The 25,924-nt window shown below is 33.2% G+C and overlaps 1 protein-coding gene across 3 annotated transcripts in view; it reads left to right on the top strand.

Moving 5' to 3' along the window:
• The window catches only part of PTPN12 (protein tyrosine phosphatase non-receptor type 12), an 86,696-nt gene that overhangs the window by 38,979 nt on the left and 21,793 nt on the right, over positions 1-25,924 (top strand). For all 3 annotated transcript variants that reach the window (XM_027123810.1, XM_027123811.1, XM_027123812.1), the window contains 9 exons: positions 1,974-2,050; positions 4,362-4,457; positions 5,256-5,294; positions 8,002-8,073; positions 11,744-11,803; positions 13,610-13,752; positions 16,519-16,585; positions 19,282-19,359; positions 19,460-19,558. In XM_027123810.1, coding sequence (XP_026979611.1) covers positions 1,974-2,050; positions 4,362-4,457; positions 5,256-5,294; positions 8,002-8,073; positions 11,744-11,803; positions 13,610-13,752; positions 16,519-16,585; positions 19,282-19,359; positions 19,460-19,558 — 731 coding nt within the window. The remainder of the gene's footprint in view (positions 1-1,973; positions 2,051-4,361; positions 4,458-5,255; positions 5,295-8,001; positions 8,074-11,743; positions 11,804-13,609; positions 13,753-16,518; positions 16,586-19,281; positions 19,360-19,459; positions 19,559-25,924) is intronic.

Below are 25,924 nucleotides of genomic sequence, written 5' to 3'. Positions count from 1 at the left end.
TAGTTTTCTCATTTTGATAACTGTGCTATGGTTATGTAAGTAAGATGTTAACATTAAGGGAAGATGAGTGAGGGATGTATGAGATTTCTCTATACTATTTTTGCAATTTTTCTGTAAATCTAAAATTAGTTCTAAATGAAAAGTTTTAAAAAATCTATCTGCACTATCTATGACCAAGGGTTGATTTTTCTCTCTTTACAAAGATTTCATATAAATCAGTAGGAAAACATAGACACATGGGGATAATGTTCAAAGGGTATAAACAAGCAACTTTGGTAAAAGAAATACAAACAACTATATGAAAATATGCAACCATTTGCATAATTCAAGAAATGCAAGTCTGATGTCTTATTTTTTAGATTGTCAACTATTAAAATATATGATAACACCCAATTAGTTACTCTTACTAATAACACTTGCATAAGTTGGTATATACCTTTTAGAAGGCAAGTAGCAATTCCTTTGTTAGGAACTTATTACCCTCTGGTACTGCCGGTAAGAGATACAAGTACTGCAGTGTTCATTGTAGTAGTGTGTCTAGTAAGAAAAAATGGCCCATCAGTAGTGTAGCTCGTTAAATAAGTAATGAAACGTCCATATAACATTAAAAACGAGTAAGGTGATCTGTTTTTGCTCTGGGAAGAGTTCTAGAATATATTGCTAACTGAAAAATAACAAGGTTCAGAACAACATGTTTAGTATGATTGTATTTGTCTGCTTTTTCAAAGTATATAGGTATATGCATAAGAATTTTGGAATGAAAAAGGAACTTTAATAGTGTCTTTTTTGGAAAAGAGAGAGCCCTGGAATTCAAGGACAGGGGCAGTTCACTTTTCATCTTGTATCTTTTTTTAAAAAAATATTATTTATTTATTTATTTGGCTGCGCCAGGTCTTAGTTGCAGCGCACAGGATCTTTAGTTGTGGCATGCGGGCTCTTAGTTGCGGCATGTGGGATCTAGTTCCCTGACCAGGGATCAAACCTGGGCCCCCTGCATTGGGAGCATGGATTCTTAACCACTGGACCACCAGGGAAGTCTCATCTTCTATCTTTCTTTAAGATCTAATTTTTAAAAATCATATTGATATTACCTTTATTTTAAAAATAAAACTACATAATTTTATAAAATCAATAAAATTTATATTTTGAGACCTTCTTGTAAAGATTTTATTTACCGTAAGTGGACATTACCTAATAATAAGTATCATTGGTGAAGTGCAGTATTGAGCACTTTTCATACATCATCTTAATTCATTTATTTGTCACAGTTTACTTAATTTTCCTAATTTCTTGTAAAATATGAAAGTTAGATTTCCTTACAAGAACTTTGGCAGATGTATTTGTGTATAAATGGTTAGTGTTCATCACCTGGTATGCTTGTTAAAAACTGTAGACACTTAAACCTCAGACTCTTGTATAGTAAATCTAGGACGGTGCCCAGGAATTTGTATTTTAAAAGAGCGCCTGAGATTTATTCTGATTCCAACTTAAAAACACAGCTTTACAATTAGACTTCCTGTCAATATGATGTTAGAAATTAGCCTGCTGGTACCTAGAGTCAATTTTCATTCATTGTTTTTTTGTTTTTTTTTAATTAATTAATTTATTTTTGGCTGTGTTGGATCTTTGTTGCTGCGCTCGGGCTTTCTCTAGTTGTGGCGAGCCAGGGCTCCTCTTCGTTGCAGTGCACTGGCTTCTCATTGCTGAGGCTTCTCTTGTTGTGGAGCACAGGCTCTAGGCGCATGAGCTTCAGTAGTTGTGGCGCATGGGCTCAGTAGTTGTGGCTTGCGGGCTCTAGAGTGTAGGCTCAGTAGTTGTGGCGCATGGGCTTCGTTGCCCATGGGAAGTCCCATTCATTGTTTTTTAAAATAAATAATTTTAGTTATTTATTTAATCTTATTTATGGTTTGTTAGAAAAAACCCTGTTTGCCAATGGGACATAATTTATGAAATCCTTTATTTTTTTCTTGTAGTTGATCACAGCCGAGTTAAGTTGACTTTAAAGACTCCTTCTCAAGATTCAGACTATATCAATGCAAATTTTATTAAGGTATGTATTAACTTTAAGTATCAACTCTGCCATATTTAATGTCTTCCTACATACTAATTTTATTAAAAATTTTAAAATTGCCTAACGTGATACCAACAGTAAAAGAAGTAAAATTAAAAGCACAGCCATGACATATTTTTATGGGCTTTCCTTCTAGCTTCCTCATTCATAAAGAGTTTTGCTTGGTTTTATGACAGTGGAGATAAAGTTTTTCTATTTTTGTTTCTTCTTTTACATTGAAGACTTATAAACACCTTGCTGATTGCTAAATCTTCTTGTTTGTCCCCTTGAGTTTAGGTACACAAATGTACATGGTCATTTCTGTTGTTGAACCGTATAGGTTGTTTCCAGTTTTTCTTGATGGTATTATTGTAGTGAACATTGTTTTTCTTTTTTTAATTTATTTATTTAATCTATTTATTTTTGGCTGTGTTGGGTCTTCATTGTTGCCCACGAGTTTTCTCTAGTTGCGGCTACTCTGCGTTGCAGTGTGTGGGCTTCTCATTGCGGTGCTTCTCTTGTTGTGGAGCACGGGCTGTGGGCACGCAGGCTCAGTAGTTGTGGTGTGCGGGTTCTAGAGCGCAGGCTCAGTAGTTGTGGTGTGTGGGCTCTAGAGCGCAGGCTCAGTAGTTGTGGTACATGGGCTTAGTTGCTCCATGGCATGTGGGATCTTCCTGGACCAGGGCTCGAACCTGTGTCCCCTGCATTAGGCAGGTGGATTCTTAACCACTGTACCACCAGGGAAGCCCTGAACATTGTTATTCTTTTGAATAATTTCTTAGAATAAATTACCAGGGCTGGAATTACTGGGTAATACTGATTTAAAATTACAGAATATAAACTTAGATTAAAAACTTTTGGCAATTGTCACTAAGTTTCAAGTGACAGCTGAAATGCAAGATTAAATATAGTCTTTATAGATAACCTTTTTTGGATACTCTGATCAAAAGCAGTCAAGTTTTTAACATATTTATCAGCAGAGAGAGAGAGATTCAAACTGCTACTTGAGTAAATAAAAGACAGTTTTGTTCTGTTAGTTATTCTGTGCTTTTGAATCTTTCTAGTTATATGGCAGTATAATTTCAGTTATTTTATATATGGTATTTATACATTTTTTTAAGGTTCTTTTTTTTTTAATTAAAAAAATTATTTACTTTATTTAGTTTTGGCTGTGTTGGGTCTTCATTGCTGTGTGGGCTTTCTCTAGTTGTGGCGAGTGGGGGCTACTCTTCATTGCGATGCATGCGCTTCTCATTATGGTGGCTTCTCTTGTTGTGGAGCCTGGGCTCTAGGCACTCGGGCTTCAGTAGTTGTGGCATGCAGGTTCAGTAGTTGTGGCTCGCAGGCTCTAGAGCGCAGGCTCAATAGTTGTGGCACACTGGCTTAGTTGTTCCACGGCATGTGGGATCTTCCCGGACCAGGGCTCGAACCCGTGTCCCCTGCACTGGCAGGCGGATTCTTAACCACTGTGCCACCAGGGAAGCCCCTGTACGTATCTTAATATAATATTTTGTTGAGAAAAATATTAAGGTGGTAAGAGTTATATGGTAAAATTAATATCTATGTCAACATTGAACAGTCATGGTTTCAAATAAAAACTGTTTTTACTAAAAAGTCAATTTTACTACAGTTATGGCAAAACCCAAAACGAATAGGTTAAACAAAAATTAACACGTAGGTAGTTCGTTCTTTCAGATATTATTGATGTTTATGTTCTTTAATAAGGACATCTGTTAAAAGTTCTAGGTTTTAATTGCACTTAATAACACTGACTCACTGTATGATTCAATTATGTGCTGGTTTAGTATTTTAGTCCACTATTTTGTTTGATATATTCTTGGGTTTACTATTAGAGTATACATAGCAGGTGCTTAAAAAACTTTAAGTTGAATAATTAACTAAAGGTAGTTATGGAAGAATCTAGGTAAGAAAGAAGTTAGCTATTCCAGTATTATCTTTTAGAATTGATGCATGCTTTTATGTTTCTGCTAGAGTTAGCTTTGTTGCCTAGGTACTAAGGCTTTTGTTTTTAATTCCTAGGTAACTAATAATTTTAAAATTAGCACAAGGAGGTTTAATTATGAATTCTGTGCACCATGTCTAATAATTACTCAAAAGTAGTAACATTTCATCAGAAGCTGAAGTGAAATATATTTTGCCATGCTTTTATGTACTATTAAAGAAAAATTACTTGGGAATGGTTTAGGCGAAAACAGCAGTATTACTAATAAAATTTGAAAACTTAAAATTTAGGTAAGGAAATATTTTTGTTAATCATAATAAATATGAAATTTGCTTTTAACCCTTTTAGGGTGTTTATGGGCCAAAAGCATATGTGGCAACCCAAGGACCTTTAGCAAATACAGTAATAGATTTTTGGAGGATGATATGGGAGTACAATGTTGTAGTAAGTATTACATGTAATGACATGACTTTTGAGCCATAATGATATGTTAATTATAGCTAATGTTTATTAAAAAGACAGCAACTGATGGCTAGGATTTCTCATTAAATTTTGACAAACTTGTCGAAATATTTCAAGAATAGGGTGTGATAATACTTTGAATCTTGTCCTATGTCAGTACTAGTAAGACAACTACCAAATAAGATAGACTGATAGATGAGTGGAGGGAGAGCTATGTGATAAAAACAATTATTATGAAATGTTAATGGTAGAGAATAGATGGTGCCTATACAGAGTTTACTGTAAAATTATTTCAACTTTGCTGTATGTTTGAAATATTACATTATAAAATGTTGGGATGGGTAAGCAAATGTAATAACCTTTATGATCAAAGACAGTTAAATACCTTCAACCTTGATAATTTTATTAAATGTATGTAAAGTATTGCTATTTTATTGGGTAAATATCCTGAATGCGCTATTTTAATATTATGTCAAAAGATAGAAATAAGTCTATAAGCTTCAAAAAATTTAATTCAAATCAAATACATCATGTTATTTGAAGCCAATTTAATTTGTTGATATTTAGTTAGTTAGCCCTTTACTTCGAAGGAATGATTTTGATCATTTCTTTAACTCAACCTACTTTTTTTTTTTCTGACAGGCCAGGCATACTTTTGCTCAGAATAAAAAATAATTCTTGAAATGTATATTTTATTGAAAAAACAAAATTGTGTTTTAACTGATATATTCTTTATAACTGATATATTCTTTATCTCATCCCACCCCCACTTCTTTTTAGATCATTGTAATGGCCTGTCGTGAATTTGAGATGGGAAGGGTATGTATAACTATTAACACTTAAAATAATTGTGGAGTATTCTTTTTATTACTTCATTTCTAGGGATATATATTCCTGGTCTTTTATTATACTCTTAGCCCTAGTTTTTAAAATAGTTACTTTTTTTCTTTCTTTGTGTTCTGCAGTTGCTTTTATTTCATCAAAAGGAGCCAAATAATCCCCAAGCACATAAACTTTTACATTTTATAAATACGTTTAATAGATTTTGTACTGTTACTTAGTAGTCTTCAAATATTTAATGGTGGTGTAAGTAGAACACTTTTTATGGATTGAATAAAATTGAGCAATAAAAATGAATTCAGTAATTCTGATTAATTTTCATCAATTTACAATTTGAATATTCTGATTTCTGTCTGCCAATACCACTACATTTTTGTAATGTTATCTCCAAAGAGAAGAAAATTCCTTAATCTGAAATTTTTAACATTGGTAAAAACTCTGTCCACGTGAAATTAGTTTCAAAACCATTGTGAGCTCCTGCAGCATCAATTCTTAAGTCTTCATTTTTAAGTGTGGGCTTCTATAAATGTGAGAAACAAATCAAACAAATTATGTGATGATTTGAAGTCTCCTTACACAAAGGTAGTTCATTAGTTAAAGTAAAAAGTCATTTTTAAGTTGTAAAACTTATTATGAAAAATTTCAGTAAAAGATATGTTGCATAAAGCAAGATAATACATCTTTCAGTTATGTGAGATGTTATGATGTATAAATCATTGGAAAACTTTATTTTTACTAGTAATTTTTGTCATTCCGCTCAACCATATCATTTACAAATAGTGGAAGTATTAGCAATATTGGACAGAAAATGAACAGTCTAAGATTAGAAAATAAACAAACTGAGAAAGTAATTAAGTAATTGTAATTACAGTACAAACTGTTAAGTAATTATCTGTTTAAGTATCGTCAGTATGTACCTCAGTACCATTACTATTAATCAGTGGTGTTAGGAAACTTAAATTTCACCTTCCTAATTTTTTTACCATTACTTTTAAGATTTAGGCTTTGTTTCTCTTCATTCTATTAATAGGCTCACACTGTATATCAGTAATAATACTTGAAAAATTAAGTTGTATTGCATGCAGAAATTTTTGAAGCTAATGTTTTTTTGATTCATAGTGTTTTGTTAGTCAGTTTTGTTGTTTTGTCAGTTGGGGCTATGAATTTGTTTGATAACCTTGACTTTGACTTAGAATGTGACCTAATGGAAAGAGCACAGGTAATAAAATCAAACAGACCTACACTTTACTAGCATTTGGAGCATGGTACATTGAACTGTCCCCTCTGAGCTTCAGCTTCCTCATCTCTGAAACGAATGATAAATTATTATAGATTATGTATATATGATGTTTAACACATTATTTTTGGTATCAATTGTAATTAGTTCATACCTGAAATATAAATACCAATATAATCATTACTCAGTTATTGCTCGTCTGAATGAGGGGCATGTTAGTCACAAGCTTTCATTCTTACTAAGTTAATCTTCTATAAATTTGTTTTCTGTTTCAAGATGTTAAAACTTTACTAGGCAAAACAACAAGAAAAAAAACCCGTCAATATAATTTAATTTTATCATTTTCTATAAACTTCTACTGGGAAATGAAGTTTGTGGCTTTAAGGCTTCTAAAATATTAATAGTATTTACTCTAAGCTAAACTGACATACTAGGCAGTTCTAATTTGTTGCCCTGAGAGCAGTATTGTCAGCTTACAGTTAATTCTAGCCTATAGGTAACAATTCCACTTACTATATATGGAACTATGAGAATTTAGTAAGAACTGATGTATTTCCCATGCCAAAGGTTTATTTTAAGCTAAATTGTCACTTAAAGGGTTTCATTTTATTGGGTCTTGGTAAAATTGCATCATTTCTTGCATCAGAATCACTGGATCCTCTGTAAAGTTAGGCTTTCATTCACTTACCTAAGTTTCTAAAATGATGGGACTTGATATTAGAAACCAATGAAAATTGAATATTCTACTATTTCTATACTTGTTTAAAATGGGAAAGTAAAAGGGGAAACTGTTCAATTACACTTCCTAGAATCTCAAAAGTGGATAGTTTAAATAATACATTATTCTTTTATAGCGTTCCACCAGTGGAACATTTGAAATAAACTCTTATTTAGTACTTGAAGCAATCATATAAGATAAGGATTATTATTCCCATTTTTACAGGTAAAGGAACTAAAGGTCAACCAAACAGTAAAATTGCTACTTGCAAAATTCTTCGGATACCAAGTGGAGTGCTCTTTCCACGATGCCACAGATTTTACACTTAACAAGAATTCAGCCAGTTATTATAGAGATTGTCATTTTACAAGCATTAAAACTTGCCTGGCAACTTTTTATACTGAATGGACCTCCTTGTGCCAGGCACTTTTTTTTTAAGCAATTTTTCTTTTTCTAGAGGAGGATCTTTGGAATCTACTCTATATACCAAGCCGGTAGCAATGAACAGTTTATACACTTATGTTAATAAGGTTCTTATGACTAATCTTGGAGAGGTCATGGTAGCCCACCTTTATGGTTAGTTGGGTAAGTCTGAGAGCTCCTAGCTCCTTGCCTATTGATGGCAGTTTTTCTGTTTTCTGGGAAGGAAGAACAACCTGAACGCAAAATATTTGTTAAAGTTCAAGTAAAACAAATGATCAATTATTTACTAACTTTTTTTTGGAAAACAGAAAAAATGTGAGCGCTATTGGCCTTTGTATGGAGAAGACCCTATAACATTTGCACCATTTAAAATTTCTTGTGTAAGTACCTATTTTTATATACATTATTTAATCAGGTAATGAGTATGTTCGACTGATAATTAAATTATAATATGGTATGAACCTGGTTTTATATAAGCCAAGCCTTCAATGTTTTAATGTAAATCTACACTTAATAAACAAACATTAATAATAATGTTTGTTTTTATACTGCTTTTAAACTAAGAAGCTTTGAGAATGACTTTTCATAAACGTATAATTTCCTTGTACCTTATTTTGTTAATTCTGTGTTATTCTTTGTATATAAGTTGATCATAAGTGTTATGTATCTAAGAATAAACGAATAACTGCTTTGAGTGATCTATTTGAAAAGTGGTATATAAAGTATTAGTTTCAAATTCAACAAATAAGAAAGATCCTTGATGACGGAAGTATAGTTTATTATGTTAATCTTTCATATCTATGTTATTCTCCCCAGAATTGTTATAATTATGTACAAAGATGGGTTTGAGAACTTTCATCCTGAAAGTAGAGGTTGATCTTTTATGGCAGAAAACTTGATATGAAACTTAAAATATATACCTATTTGATGAGCTGTGGAAGTGAATTAAATTCAAGTTCTAAAACTAACAACACAAATCTGAGAAAATGAATTAAAAAACAAAAACAGTGAAGGAACAACAAAAAAGAAGTAAAATATAAGCTTTAGAATAGAACCAACAATTTGCTTTAGGTTACGCATGAAGGTGTCTATTTTAATCACTTGAAAGAAATATACTGTCTTATTTACTCAACTCAAAATACGATGATTAAACATACCTGAAAATTAAATAACTTCCCTATATTAGTCATGGTTTTCAAGAGAAACAGAAGCAGTAGGATGTTTATATATAGAGAGAAAGAGGTTTATCATAAGGAATTGACTCACATGATTATGGAGGCTGGCAAGTACAAAATCTGCAGGGGGAGGGTGGGCAAGCTGGAGACCCACGAGGAGCTGATGCTTCAGTTTCACGCTGAAGAGCAGCAGCCTGGAGAGCGAGAGCTGATACAATAGTTCTAATCCGAAGGTGGGCAGGCTGAGACCCAGGCAAACTGATGTTCAGCTCCAGTCCAAAGACGGTCTGCTGTAGAACCAAGAAGAGCTAATGTTACACATGAAAGCAGTCTCCTGGAGAATCCTCTGACTTGGGGGAGGCTGGTCCTTTTTTTCTATTCAAGCCTTAACTGATTGGATGAGGGCCAGCCACCTTAGAGAGAGCAGTCTGCACTACTCAAAGTCCACAGATTTAAATGTTAATCTCACCCCAAAACTCCCTCACAGGAACACCAAGAATAACGTATGACCAAGTATCTGAGCACACCATGGCCCAGCCAGGTTGACACATAAAATTAACCATTACATTACCCATCTCATAATTGCTTGTTTTTGACTTTGTTTTCCATGGTTAAATGAAATATAATTTCTATGATTTTACTCGTCATTGGTGAATTCAAGAAGTCCTTAATTTTATGACTTATTTGTACTTAGGACTTATGAATTCCTCTGATGCTACCAGAAATTTAGTGCTTTCTAGGTTTATGCAGAAAAGGACTCAGGCTGTTTTACACAGTCTCCTTTATAAATACAGTGTGATTTTTGTAATGTTAACTGTAACTCCTAGTTAAATGGCCTGGATTTAAAGTATAGTCAATACTCTAATGTCCTGGTTAGAATTAACTGTTTGTGGATTAAATTTAAAAAATTTAAAAATGCTACTGCATTTCGTATTGTTTGGAATGAATAAAAACCAATACATAACCATATTGTACTCCAGTGAGGGACCACTACCCCTTCACCAGTTCAGAAAGTATTCTACAATATTAAGTCCCTAGACAGTCCAGGAAACCTAGTTCTGTGCAGCATGGTTGTGTTGAACATTTGTAAATTTAAATGTAATAAGATAATTGTAATGAATGTCACAGTTCAAGTGACCACATATAGTGATTAATAGTCAACAACAAAACAACTTAAAATTTTTTAACAGTCGGGGATCAGAAATAGTAAACAGCTTATAATAATGAATAGAGAAAAGTAAGAAATAGTTTATAATTTGGAAAAGATGAATTGACGTTTTGGGTTGGTTTTTCAGTTGCACTAAAAGGTAATTTTTAAAAGTCCTCTTGATAAGAGGTTTGATTTGATTCGTAACAGCTGGTTTGATTTGTCAATGATGGAATTAATCCATGCTGAAGAAGCAAAATTTTTCTTTCAAAATGGAAAGTAATTTGTATGGCATGTGGTTGTTTCAGACAACTCAGGATTCGTTATCACTGTTGCAAACAAAAAATCAAATTTATAAGTAGAAAGCAAGGAAGTGAAAATTACCATAGTACGTGACTTGACTATACTTGGCAATCAGAGTGTTTGAGACTGAGACAGGACAGTATCAGGAGCTCTCTTGGTTTGGGGATGAGAAGGAGGGTAAAGTGTTGGTGAACAGTGGGGAATGGGCAGGCTGGAGCTCAGTAGCATGTTGCTGTGTGTAACCACTTAGATCAGATAGCAGCACACTGTCCATGGGTCAGTCTAGCTCATTGCCTGTTTTATGAGTGAAGTTTTATTGGAGTACAACCACACCCATTAATGTATATATTTGCCTACCACAACAGCAACATAAAGTAGACAGAGACTTTATGGCCCACAAAGCCAAAAGTATTTATCTCACCTTTTATAGGTGAGAAAAGGTTAAGTCTTGGAACAATATTTTCATTTGTACTCTGTTATGATGAAAATAAAAACATACTTTCCTCTTAATGTTATTTTAAAAATATATATATTTATTTATTCTGGCTGTGCCAGGTCTTAGTTGAGGCACGTGGGACCTTCACTGCATCATGCAGGCTTCTTAGTTGTGGCATGCAGACTTCTTAGCTGCAGCATGCATGTGGGATCTAGTTCCCTGACCAGGGATTGAACCTGGGCCCCCTGCATTGGGAGCTTGGAGTCTTACCCATCGGACCACCAGGGAAGTCCCCCTGCAATGTTATTTGAAAAGTTCAAAATAAATTACTATGGTTTAAAAAATTAAAGCAGGAATAATACTGAATTTTTTTTAATTAATAAAGCAGCATACCCTGTTGTTCTTGACAGTCGCTGTCCTACCCTGTCTGTAGTTTTAATTAAAAAAGCAAAAAGAATAGTTAGCTTTCTAATATATTGACAAATGATAGTAAGAGACTTTTAAAGTGATTATGTTGTCATCAACCAAAATAATAATTTGGGATTTTGTGAGTGCATCCTTTTCCTTCCACATTTGGCATCCAGTTAATTCAGAGTTGAGTGTTAGGTAGAGAAAATCAAGCTTAATGGAAAGATAAAATGGTTGAAGATGTTTGTAGGTACTAAGGAGTGACATTTTGTTTGTAGGTGTTATTTCTGTTACATGATTCTGGGGATGGTTGTCACTTTGCAAATATTTTGTTGGATGATAGACTCCTAGCTAAGTAATTGGTTAACAGACACTTCTGTTTATAAATAAATAAATAAATAAAACCTAGATAAACAAATTGATGACTTCTAGAATTGTTGTTTTTATAATTATCAGGCATACCTGGAATTTTAAAGATTAATTGCATATGGTGGACTTTAAATATGAGGTTATTGTTTGTTTTGGTGTGTATGTTTTTGTTTTAATGTTCTACTGACTCACAATCGTTTCCCTTTACTTAGGAAGCTGAACAAGCAAGAACAGACTACTTCATTAGGACACTCTTACTTGAATTTCAAAATGTAAGTATTTTCCATTTAGAGATAGTTTCTAAGGATAGTTTTTAAAGAGAGGATATATATAAATAGTATACTATCTTACCTTACATAGTTAAGGAGGTTTGTTGATTTTTTTAGTTATATAGTTACATTAGTTACATTTTGAGCCTTATGTTTTATCAGTTAAAGTTAATATAATTACTTACTTAGAACAACTTTCCCTAAAATAAATTTACTGTATTTGGAATAGTTGGTTTCTGTGCTGCAAATATTTTTCCTCTATTGCAGTAAACAGATTATAGTATTATTTACATAATTATTACCCACTTTTACTAGTTTACAATTTTTTAGAAAGAGACAAGCCACTATTAACGCTAAGTCTTCATTTAGATATAACTTGTTTTCACTGGAGGCCCATGACTTCAGTTTCAGAGCTATATAAAATGATAATTTCTCCAGGAAGGAATCAAAGAAAAATCTGATAGACATTAGAGAATGCCTATCAATTCTTCCTCAATTTCTCTGTTTTTATTATCTTAAATTTTAAATCACTATAAGTAATTAAGCTTGGCCATGACACTCATCATTCTTCCCCAAACAGTGCATTGTAAGCATACTTAACAACTCCTTCCTGTTTATAAGTAGACATGGTTCCAGTACTCTTAGCAACCCTTGACCTGACTAATCATTTCCCTTTAGTTGAGTCAATTATTATCATTTGGCTGCTATTTTTAAATCTATAATACTAATTATAGATACCTTACTGAATTTCAGTATTGTATCACGCATTTCAAACCTCCTAGCTTCATAGTGGTAGGTACTGTTATCTCTGTTGCCCATAGACGAAGATAAAGAATCTTTGAGAAGTTAGGTAGCTTACCTGAAGTTATTCAGTTAATGGCAGAAGTAGAATTTGAATACAGTTTTACCTGAATTCCAAGCGGTGCTCTTTCTATTAAACACCAGAATAGCCATTCTCAAAACATTCTGATGTCAGGACTCTTACATTTTTAAAAACTGTTGAAGATTCCAAAGAGCTCTTGTTTCTGTGGGTTATATCTTTTAATATTTACTATATTTGAAATTAAAACTGAGAAGTTTTTTTAAAAGCATGAATATACAAGCAGACATTCCATTACCTTTCCAAGTGATGACATCATCCTAAATCATATAGCCTTGAGAAGACTCTGCTGGATACTCATGAGAGAATGAGAATGAAAATGGCAAATAATACCTTAGTATTATTATAAAAATAGTGTGAAACTCACAGATCCCTTGAAAGGGTAGGGAGATGGGTGGCAGCCCACACCATAATTTGAGTAGGTTTGGGTTTGGACAAGTTCGTTTCTAATTTTCTTTTTGGTTTAAATAGTCTATTAGTCTTCTGATTACAATAGATTCTAAAACAATGCTTATAGTATATTGCTCATCCATTTAATACTGTAGATTAATTAAGTAGTATACATAGTATAATGGTTAAAGTATAGGTTTAGGAAGTAAGACTGCCTGCTTTCAGATCCCATATCTGTCACTTGCTGTGAAACATTGTGCATGTTCTTTCTGTCTCAATTTCCTTACCTATAAAATGAGGATAGTATTAACAATACCTTCCCCATGGTGTTACATGGGGATTAAGTAAATTGTTACATGTGAAGCCCTTAGATCAATACTTTATACATGATAAATGTAGGCTATCATTTTTTTAAGGAAGTGCTAAATATGAATTACATCTCTTAGAAATGGCAGTAAAGTGAGATTTGCAGCTTTTCTGTATGCTTTAAAATTTGCAAGTGTATCTTCATAATGGCTGAATTTCTGTTATTCTTGAAGGAATCTCGTAGGCTATATCAGTTTCATTATGTGAACTGGCCAGACCATGATGTTCCCTCATCATTTGATTCTATTCTGGACATGATAAGCTTAATGAGGAAATACCAAGAACATGAAGATGTGCCTATTTGTATTCATTGCAGGTACAGAAAAATTTTCTAAATATTTAAATACTTTGAAATATAGGTGGCATTATAATATGGGTAATGTATGATATTTTGAAACCTAAATTTTGGAATTTCATTAGATAGGTCATTAATGGGTTTCCAAATAGTAAAAGCTATTTGAATCCTGAGGCAGCTTTTCTTCTCTTAATTTTTATTTTACGGTCAATGCTTCTAAAAAATTTAAAACCATAGTACTTATAAAACTACAGTTTATCTTTTTAAGTGACTTATATCTCATTCACATTTGTTATAAAAAGCATCAATGAATGAAATTTTTCAGACTCAGAGATTTACTGGTTAATTAGTTAAAAGATATTAGTGGAGATGGAACACCAAAGATAGTTTTCTTAGCCATGTGGTTGGATTGTGATGCCTTATATTAGTGAAGTGAAAGGGCTTCTTTTTATTTATGGGCCAGAAAGGTGGCTTGCTGATGGAGATGCGGGAATAAGTTAACAATCTGGTTAATTAAAATTATTTTTCTGTAGTTAATTCTGTGGTTAGTTGACTTTTTAATTAAGTAGTTAACTGGTTAAAAAGATCTATTTAATTATAGAATTAAAAGATAAAGAAATTGCTTTGGCTTAACTTCTTTACAAGTTAGTTGAAATTATTTCCTGTTCTATTAATATTGTCCAGTCAATGTACATAGTTCATAAATCCAATTTGATAGGAAGATTTTCCTTTAAAAAATAAATTGATCATTTAATATTTTTGAACCAAACTAGTATGGTTACTGTAGTGACTTAGATAGCACAAACATAAAAGGAAGAAGTCACTCACAATCCCACTAGAGATGACCACTGTTAAAATTTTAGTGTATGTGCTTTCAATGTGTGTATAGCATTTCTTTTTAAGAATGTTTCCCCATTTCATATATTATGTACATCTTTCTAAGTCATATAAATTTTCTTCTGGAATACATTATGACTGCACTGTATTTTATATTTAACCTCCATTTCTTGGCATTTCATTTATTACCCCATTCATTTTCAGCTATTTTAAACAACAATTTAAATATCCAGTGGCCAATCTTATGGTGAAATCGTTGAACACATCTGTAATTCATTAGAATAGATATCTAAAAGTGGGATTTCTAAGTTAAAGGACATGAACCTTTTCATACCTTTAGTATATATTTAAAAATTTGTTATCCATAAATTCGATGCTCATTATAATTAAGCATACCACTGCTGGTTTGTTTGTGGGAATGCCCATTTCCCCATATTTTTCCCAATACTTTTATCTTTTTGTTTCAGTGTCAGTGTGACAGGCAAGCTTTTTTTTTTCTTGGTCATTTATATTCTTTTGTGATTGCTTGTTTGTTTACTTTGCCAGTGATTTTCATCTCAGTAATTATACATTATGAATTCTTTATATATCTTTATATGTTGAAGATGTTAATGTGTAGTCATGTTGTAAGTGCTCTGGTTTTTCATGGTTTTTATTCTGCCTGTGTTTTACCGTACATAATTGTGAATATCTTCATTAACGATTTGTGTACATTGACATATGCTTAGAAAGTCCTTCCCTAACACAGTAGTGCGTAAAAATACACTTGTAGGTTTTTTTAAACATTATATTTTTAATGCATCTGGAATATTTCTGTGATTAAGATAAAGGGTAAGAATCTAATTTTTGCTTTAACTTTCCCTGTACTATTTATTGAATGGTCTAGTCTTTCCGCTTTAATTGGAGAATCCACCATTATGTAATAAATACTTGAATATACTCAAATCTGTTTCTGAATTTTCTGTTGTGTTGCATTGATCTGGTTTTCTGTGTCTCTGTAATATCACACTTTTAACCATCAAGTTTTAAATGTATATCATTTAGCCCTAGTAACTGTTAACTCCAAAATTTTAGAAACATTCTGATGTGTGGAATTGACAAATACATCAGTGGTTTAAAATTAATATTATTAATGTTTATTTTTAAGACCTTTTTAAAAACCATACTAAGTTGCTTATAATGTACTTTATCAGGAATTCTTAGATTACATGTTTAACAAACTGCTGATACTTCTAAAAGTTTCAAAATACACATTAAAGTGCTGCCCAACTTTTTTTCTGCCTAAAATTATTCTAGTGATGTCAGTAACATCTTTAATTACTCATGGTGATTCTCAATACTTAAGTGCATATGCCTCCCTCTAGCTGAAAATCAGTTGCTTTAAAGTATTTCTGTCATATTTTAAAATAACTAACCTGTGGTATTTTACTTTACATTCTCCAGGTTCTATTAGTTTTTCAGGAGATTAGAGAGCATTAGTGGCTTTTGTTTCTTTGGTGAAATCACTGCTGGTGTTCAAACCAGTTTCTAGGGCTTGTAGCATTCTTCGTCTTTCCTATACCTTTTGCAATTGAAATGATGTAGTTTTCTCCTCTACTCTAAAGCACCAGAGCCATCTAGAACATAGTATAAATTTATATCTGCAAGGTATTTTGTTAGCTAGACAAGGTTTTCTGAGGCAGACAGACTTTCAAAGTGAAGGCTTCTAGGTATTCTGTGAGTTACTTTTGGAAGTTCCTTAAATTAAATGAAAACAAGATATAAATCTTAATGTTAAGGATGTTTGCCATGCACACTCTTTAAGTTGTAGTTTGTTTACTAAGTAAGTAGAATTTTGTCAGATTTCTTAAATGATTTTTTGCTTCTGAATATTAACATGTCCACCCACATGTATTTAACGGTTCTTTTACCACAAAAATCAAATTGTTTTTTCAAATTTTATATCTATAGTGCAGGCTGTGGAAGAACAGGTGCCATTTGTGCCATAGATTATACGTGGAATTTACTGAAAGCTGGGGTAAGAATAATTTTTATGTATCATTATATCTAGTTGATCTGTTATGATTTTCAAACTTGATAATTAATTGCAATAAATTATAGCTTATGTTTTGTTATACATATGTTACTTTTTTAGAAGTAGCTTTGCTATGTAAGAGATAAAGGCAGTGAAAGGTATAAATGATGCATATTACCTTGAGGTAATACACTGGGCAGCAAGATAAACATATTGTCATCCATTTGTTCTGGATGAATTAATACCTACATTAGGCATGTAAAACTCTGCATTGACTTTTCCAAATACAGCACTCTTGTTGCCTTTTATATGTATTCTATGTATAAGTATAATCAATTCAGTAAATATTTATGCCTAACTGGAAACATTATATAATATGGTGGTTAAGAATGCTAATAACTGCAGCCAAACGTCCCAGATTAAAACTCTGGCTCTCTCATTTACTAGCTGTGGGATCTTGGTCGATTTACTTAATCTCATTGTGCCACAATTTCTTTATCTGAAAATGGGAATCATAATGTTAATAACTCAAAGAATTAAATAAGTTCTTAAGAAAGTTTGTAAAGTTCCTCAGTACTATGTGTGACATGTAGCAAGTGCTAAATTTAGTGTTTGTTTCTCTTACTATCCCTGGTATTATTGTTGCTACCAGTACTATTTCCAAGAAATTGGGTTTAATACTATTGAGAATATAAAGACATAGCCCTCATTACAGATTTGAAAAGCACAAGTCTCCTCATTGTATGTAGATTTGGTTTATTTGCCGGTTCTATAGTATGTTTATTTTCTGTACATTAGGGAGAAGCTTTTATTCTTCATAGCTTTATAGTTTCTATGAATTTGTCAATCTATGTCATATAAAATAGGAATAATAAAATATTTAGTTTCTTTTTCCTTCTTTCTTCCTTCTATTCTTTTTTTCCCTGCCTTCGTTCCATTTTTCACTTTTGCTTAGGGAATATTTAATTGTTTTTAAAATTTATTTATTTATTTACTTTTGGCTGCATTGGGTCTTCATTCCTGCACGTGGGCTTTCTCTAGTTGCAGTGAGCGGGGGCTCCTCTGTGTTGCAGTGCGCGGGCTTCTCATTGCAGTGGCTTCTCTTGTTGTGGAGCACGGGCTCTAGGCACGCGGGCTTCAGTAGTTGTGGCTTGTGGGCTCTAGAGCACAGGCTCAGTAGTTGTGGCTTGCGGGCTCTAGAGTGCAGGCTCAGTAGTTGTGGTGCACGGGCTTAGTTGCTGTGTGGCACGTGGGATCTTCCCAGACCAGGGCTCAAACCTGTGTCCCCTGCATTGGCAGGTGGCCTCCCAACCACTGTGCCACCAGGGAAGCCCCGGAGTATTTAAATTTTAAACAGTTTTTCAAAAAGCCCTCTGTTAAATTTCATTTTTGTATTCCCCCTAAACAAATCATCTCCTAACACTTGTATGAAAATTTTTAAGTGAATAAAAATGCTAGATTTTAATACATTTTAACATAAAAGTCAAAGATTAAAATTGGGGGGGCTTCCCTGGTGGCGCAGTGGTTGAGAGTCCACCTGCCGATGCAGGGGACACGGGTTCGTGCCCCGGTCCGGGAAGATCCCACATGCCGCGAAGCGGCTGGGCCCGTGAGCCATGGCCGCTGAGCCTGTGCGTCCGGAGCCTGTGCTCCGCAACGGGAGAGGCCACAACAGTGAGAGGCCCACGTACCACAAAAAAAAAAAAAATTGGGGGGGCAAGAGGCATTTGGTTGAATACTAGCAAACAAACATCTTGTCATTTCAAAAGTTGTGTATTTTGAACACAGTCCCCATTTGATTGAGTTTGACATAACATAAATATAATCTTAAGCCTTAGTTTAGGAAATGATATAAAAATCTTCTGGTGTATATAAAGACTCCCAAGCAGTGAATCTGGAAATCATGTTTAACTCTTCTGTCTTCTTTATCACTCCAAAATATTCTTGTTGATCACCAAGTTCTAGTAATTTTGCCTCAGAAATGTGCCTTAAATCTACCTTTCTGTTTTTTTGGACTGCTTCAGTAAGCCTCCACCAGTTTCTCCGCTTTTCACTCTGTCATCTTCCCTGCTACAAAAGTTACCCGAATATCAGATCTGCCCTTGTCATGGTTGCCTATTGCAGTAGTTATAATTCCAGATGTACAAACGAATTGTCTAGGATGTTTCACAGTCTCCAGAGATGTAGCTCTCTTAGCTGGTCATTATGTAGCCAGCCCAGGAAACACTGGCCTCTAGAATGCGTTCAGACTCTATTATGTTTGCAGTCTGATGCCAAGTAGCCTTATTTTTTCTCCTCCTTTGAATTGCTCTCCTTCTTTCAGTCTTTTAGTCAGTTTTATCTACATCAAGCTTCTCAATTCCCCAAATAGATTATACATTTAATCCGCCATGCTTATGTATATTTCACTTTTCACTCACACACCAGTGTTAGTCACAGCATGTTTATTCCCACTGTACGGCAACCATACGTTGGCTGGACATTTATTTGTTCACGTATCTAGCTCACTAGCTTGAGTGCTGAGTGTCAAGATTCGTTCTTGACTAAGCACAGTCTCTGATGCATGATAGATAGTGCTCAATAAATTTTCAGTTACCCAGCACGTATATAAGGTCTGTGTGAAAAGCTGAGTTGAAGACTATTTTACTGTTTTTTCTGAACAGTTGTCCACAGTTCATGTTTTAAATTCTTTGTTTTAGAAAATACCAGAGGAATTTAATGTTTTCAACTTAATACAAGAAATGAGAACACAGAGGCATTCTGCAGTACAAACTAAGGTATAGTTTTTTGTTTCACTTTATAAACTATATTTTTATAAATGCCTTCTTATTTTTTTTAATGTCTTTCCCCTTGTTTATCATTTCATCTCCCTAATAGGAGCAGTATGAGCTTGTTCATAGAGCTATCGCCCAACTGTTTGAAAAACAGCTACAACTATATGAAATTCATGGAGCCCAGAAAATTGCTGATGGAGTGGTAGGTATTCTTCACCTATTAATTTTAGAAAACTTTTAACCAAGATGTGATATTTAGCTTTTTAATTGCCATCTTGTGTTTTATCTGAGAATCTCCGTTACAGTTATTATTTTTTTTTAACTTTGATTTTTTAACTCCTTTCCTTCTTCCTCTTTGAATCTCTATTGTGATGGATATATAATGACTCCACTACAAGTTAAATAATATTCTAAGTAAAATATAGTTATGAATGTAGATCTCAGTCAAAAGTTATATAATTCAATATTGTTTCAAGTGTAAATTACTTTTAACAAATTAACTGCATTTTTCTCTCTCCCCTTCCATCCAACCAAAGTAATTCTAAGTTGATTCTACATGAATTTTGTTTTGTTCTTGGTCATGATGATATAAAGCTTTGTCATTATTTTGTACGTGCTTTTTAATCATGTAGAAATACAGGACCATAATTAGGTCCCTTTGGGGCTTGTTTTAGTTCACTGTCATTTTAGCGTTAGAATTTATTGGATATTCAAACTTTTGACCTGACAAAAATACTCTTTTCTCACAGTGTTCTCATTTCTACCTCTTTTTAAAGTATTTCTCTTATTTCCTCTATATATCGTCTTATCCTTGAAGGTATCAGGCTGTTTTTTTGGATGAATTTCTTTACATCTTTATTATTGAATCTAAGATGACTATCGCATGATAAACCAATTTAGCCTCAATAACTGAAGTAAAATGAGGAAATTAGTGGCAAAATTTATAACCACTGTTTTCCTTTTTCCCCTTTGTATGGTTTTGGTAATTTCCAAGACTATTTGAAATTTCTTGGTGTTACAAATGAGAGATTTGTTAACCAAATGCTTACCTCAGTGTGTTAAAATAATCTAATATTAATCCATGGGTTTTTGGGACAGTGTATTTCCTTTATTAGACAGGTGATAGTTTCAGATTTTTAAGATTCATATGTGACCTCATTCTTATTTTCCTTGTTAACATAGAAATCATTTTACAACTATGCCTCATATTATGATCTCTCTTTTCCCTTTAGTTTAACTAAAGCCTGTTATAACCTGTGCTCAATGAAGCCAAATATTTTATAATATAGAATAGAATGCTTATATACTACTGTGTATAATTTTATCTAAATTGAGACTCCTTTAGTATTTCAAAAGCTAAATAGGCTACTTTTTCTTTAACCTTTAATTGAAAAATACTTCTGTTTTTTTCCATAAATGCAATATTAATTTCAAAGTTAAGGTTCTTATGCTTCAGAGTTATACCATTTCCTTATTTCTAGAAGTGAAAAAATTTTTTAATGTATAGAAAAATATTTTTTTTTAAATTAATTTTTATTGGAGTATAGTTGCTTTACAATGTTGTGTTTCTGCTGTACAGCAAAGTGAATCAGCTAGAAAAAATTTTAATTAATTTTTATGGAGATATAATTGACATGTAACATGTTACTTTCAGGTGTACAACATAGTGATTCAATATTTGCATATATTGTGCAGTTATCACTACAGTAAGTCTAGTTAACATCCATCATCATACATAGTTACAGAATTTTTTTTTTTTGTGGGGAGAACTTTTAAGATTTACTCTCTTAGGAATCTTCAAATATAAAATACAGTATTATTAACTACAGTCACCAAACTGTACATTATAGCCTGTGACTTACTTATTTTATAACTGGAAGTTTGCAACTTTTGAGCCTGTTTCACCCACTTTGGGCCCCACGACCACCACCACCTCTGGCAAGCACCAGTCTGTTCTCTGTATCTATGAGTTCCGTTTTTTGTTTTTTGATTCCACATATGAGTTCATACAACATTTGTCTTTTCTCTGACTTAGTTCACTTGACGTAATGCCCTCAAGTTCCATTCATGTTGTTGTAAATGGCAAGGTTTTATTCTTTTTTATGGCTGAATAATATTCCTGTGTGTGTGTGTGTACACACTACATTTTCTTTTCTTTTTTTTTTTAATACCACATTTTCTTTATCTGTTCATCAGTGCACAGTTGGGTTGTAAATGATGCTGCAGTGAACATGGGGGTACATCTATCTTTAGTTAGCGTTTTTTATCTTCAGTTAGAGTTAGTGTTTTTGTTTTCTTCAGATAAATATGCATAAATGGAATTGCTGGATCATATGGTAGTTCTATTTTTAATTTTTTGAGGAACCTCCATGCTGTTTTGTATAGTGGCTGCACCAATTTGCATTTCCACCAACAATAGACAAAGGTTCCCTTTTCTTTACATCCTCTTCAACACTTTTTTCTTGTCTTTTTGATAATAGCCATTTTGACAGGTGTGAGGTCTCATTGTGGTTTTGATTTGCATTTCGCTGAAGGCTAGTAATGTTGCACACCTTTTCATGTTCCTGTTGGCCATCTGCATGTCTTTTTGGAAAAATGTCTATTCAAATGATCTTCTCACTTTTTAATCGACTTGTGTTTTTTTTTTTGGCTACTGAATTATATGAGTTCCTTATATTTTTTTGGATATTAACCCCTTATCAGATACATGATATGCGAATATTTTTTCCCATTTAGTAGGTTGCCTTTTCATTTTCTTGAGGTTTCCTTTGCTATGCAGAAGCTTTTTAGTGTGATGATACCACTTGTTTAAATTTGCTTTTGTTGCCTTTGCTAGAAAAAAATTTTAAGGCAATGTTCAATGTTGTATTTTTAAAGGTTTTAACTATATTTCCAAAAAAGTGTGAAAAATATTGCATTACTCTCTCATCTTCATTTTTCTCATTACCTGATTTTTCTTTTTTTTAGGTTTTATTCATAAAATTAAACTTCCTTTTTACTAGCCTGAACTCCACACTACAGTTACATTTTTTTTTTTTTTTTTTTTTTTTAAATTTATTTATTTTTGGCTGTGTTGGGTCTTCGTTTCTGTGTGAGGGCTTTCTCCAGTTGCGGAGAGCGGGGGCCATTCTTCATCGCCATGCGCAGGCCTCTTACTGTCGTGGCCTCTCTTGTTGCAGACCACAGGCTCCAGACGCGCAGGCTCAGTAGTTGTGGCTCACGGGCCTAGTTGCTCCGCGGCATGTGGGATCTTCCCAGACCAGGGCTCGAACCCGTGTCCTTTGCATTAGCAGGCGGATTCTCAACCACTGCGCCACCAGGGAAGCCCAACAGTTACATTTTTGTTATAGATTTTTTCTAATAGGTCAAAGGTTTACAAATCCCTAAGGAATACAAGAAAAATCATACATTATATGAGATTAGATGAAATAGCATCCAATAGCAGATAGTGGTTACTTCAATCCTACTTTCTTATCTCATTGCCTGGTTATATAGGAGCCACACACTACATGTTTGCATGCTAACTGAACTTAAAATATTAGATTATGTCCTTGTGTTTTGTTAAAGCTGACATGATGACTGCTGAATTTGCCATTTGTACAAGATGTTTTTTCCTATTTTGCAAAAGGGAAAAACAATTTTCTATAGAATCCATTCTGAAAAACTATATTTTATGAGAATAAATATTTTGCCAAAGGTTGTGTACCATAATGTCTGGTACTATATATCTCAATGGATGAATGGATAAAAACGTGGAAGGACAAGTGGATAGGATAAAAGATAGCGTATCATTCTAGATAACTTTTTAATGTTTTCCTCTTAAGAAATCTTATTTTCTAGGTACTTTAAAATATAAATGACTGTTTTTATAACATGTTTATATATGGTTAGAAACCATAAATCCCAGTTAGAGAAAATGTAGGATATAAAAATTTGGGGAAAATTATCTTAGAGCTGTGTGGTTGAGTAAAATGATTTGAAATATCTTACTTATCTTTCTGAACCTATGCTCTGAAAAACAATCATAAATCTCCATTTATTATTTCTCTGACAACTTAATTTAGAAGTAAAGTTAAGGAACTTTTAAAAAAGCTCTTAAAGCTCTATGTCTCAAAATTATTTTTGTAGAGATTTTAGTTTGAAATGCTAATCAGCAATATGACTCTATGATAAATGTTATTTGTTAGAGGTATTTACAACTAAAATCACTTCTCAGAGTAGAAGATGTAAAGAGAAAATTTATTTTGGAATCCAGTAGCATTTGACTTGGGATTTAGAAACACCTCAGTAAGCAAGCATCTCTAAGGTATGCGCACATGCCTTTTTATCTTGTATATAAAAGATACTACCACCAGTTTACACCAGGATTTTCAGTTCTAGGGTGATTAACAGCAACAATAGTTTGTGTTATGGTCCTTCTGTTATGCTTGTGTTGTACATTTTAGATGTGATATTACTGAACTCTGAATTTTTTTCCAATGTAAAGTTTTTTTAAAGCACCTTGTTTTAATATTTATTTTGTTCTGCGGCTGATAATATATCCTTATATATTTGATAATTAGGTTCTGATTTTTTTCTTTTGTGGCCCTTGATAAAGCTGTTATGTGGAAATATTAATACACTTTAGCAAAATGGGTAAAGGTGGTCAAAAGTTTAAAAAGAATAGCTTTAGCAAGCTCTGCTTTAAACAAGAGAATACACTAGAACCTAATCTCCAGTAGCTTAATTTCTAAAATTCCTTTCAACTTCAAAAGTTGCTGATTGTTTTAAGTGGTAATAGAAGCAGGCAAAGAGCTGTATACATTAGGACAAGTGTGGGGACAAAAGCTGTACATATAAGAGGATCAGAAGATATAAAAGTACAGCAAACATTATTATAGGTAAAAACTAGGAATCCAAGAAGAACATTGTTTTATTCTCAAGTCCAGTGACAAGGAGGTTTTGTTCATGCTGTGTGGGGGCAGTGGCTCTCTGAGTTGTAGTTCTGCATTACCACATGGATTCCTTTAATCATATGAAATTCAACGTGCTCAAAAATCTTACCTCCCCCAGAAGTTCTTTTCCTGTTTTGTCCCTTTCTGTTAATAGCTTTCATTCACCCAGAATGAGGAATCATCATGACACCTTCTTTCCTTTGTCACATGCAGTCATTTGCTTAAAATACCCTTACTTTCTCTTCCTGTTCCATTCCTCCCTGTTCCATACTTCCATCCTCTGTTCTCTTTTATTTGTCAGTGTCTTATCCACCCCTTAATGCCATTTGACATGCTACCTTAATGTTTTCAACTTCTTAATATTTTCCCAAGTATATTCTTAATATTCTCACCTATAACATCTCCTTTCTCTGATTTCATAGCTTCATTGTACTGATTTTACCATTTTATGGTTTTATTATTACCCTTCCACTTTTTTGTTTGATGACTGTACAGTTCTTGAAGTTAAGGGCTATGTCCTTTACATTTTTATATCCTTTTCAGTGCTTACTGTTCATTGCCTTTCACATATAGATCCACAATGCCTTACCTCTGTCCCAAAATATAAAATGCACTGAAAACCTACAGTTGGTTTGTGTGTCTGTGTGTGTCTGTGTGTGTGCGTTTGGTATTTGGCAGCAAAACCTGACTTGACGTGACATGAGGCTGTTTATGTTGAAATTGTAAAAAATTGATGTGTTTTTGTAGGTTAGAAACAACAGTTCAGTCGAAGCAGTTTCATATGGTTCACTAATCTTTCTTTAACCTACTTAGTAAGAATATTTATAGATTTTGGTACAAAAATATTAATGAGTGTTATTATGGGAATATGATTGTTTAATTAATAGAAATAAGCAAATGAATCACTAATATGTGAGAGGAATCTTTATGATGAGAGTAGTCTTTAAATTCTGGTAATATCTGAGGATCTAAAAGTGTGATAACAAAGTCCTGATTTACTCGAGGCAAAACCAGTTTATACTTGTTGTCTAGGTGTAAAAGCCCTGATATGGACAATAAATTATGTGGTTATCCTATCTATAGCAGATATCCCTGCAACAGATGCCTCCGATTTGATAGGCAGCTGTAATTAAGGATGCAGGCTTTTAGTCTCATAATGTAACTCTTGTTTTGGTCAGAACAAGATGCATAGTAAGATGTGTAAGACACTTCTAATGCATCTGATATTAGGAAACAGGGTCCATTAAAAATTGCTGTAAACTTGAGGTCTCTGTTTTCTATTGTTGGGAGTACTTAGTAGAAAAGGACACTGGCAAGAAACAGTTATATAGACAAAGAAGATGCCATGATGGATATGGTAGAAGTGTCTTGTGACTTAAAAAAAAAAAAAAGTCAACTACAGTTTCAGAGTTCCTTAATTGATTATCGTATATGCAAAGATGGCTTTTTTCGTAAAATTATCTGAGATGTAGGCAAGGGTGAAAACCATTCTTGTCTTCTGGCCCAGAATTGACATAGCCTAGCTATATAAAAATGAGATACTTTCTGAGGCTGAAACTAATTCAAGACAATGTTTTATATAATAATTTCACATCTCCTCTATTCACAATCCTAAATACAACCTGAGGTTCTTA

Source organism: Aethalodelphis obliquidens, unplaced genomic scaffold (genome assembly GCF_003676395.1).
Source record: "Aethalodelphis obliquidens isolate GAN/ISIS:26980383/991018 unplaced genomic scaffold, ASM367639v1 scaffold27, whole genome shotgun sequence".
In the NCBI taxonomy this organism is placed as follows: domain Eukaryota; kingdom Metazoa; phylum Chordata; class Mammalia; order Artiodactyla; family Delphinidae; genus Aethalodelphis; species Aethalodelphis obliquidens.
This window is presented reverse-complemented; position numbering and strand designations above follow the sequence as displayed.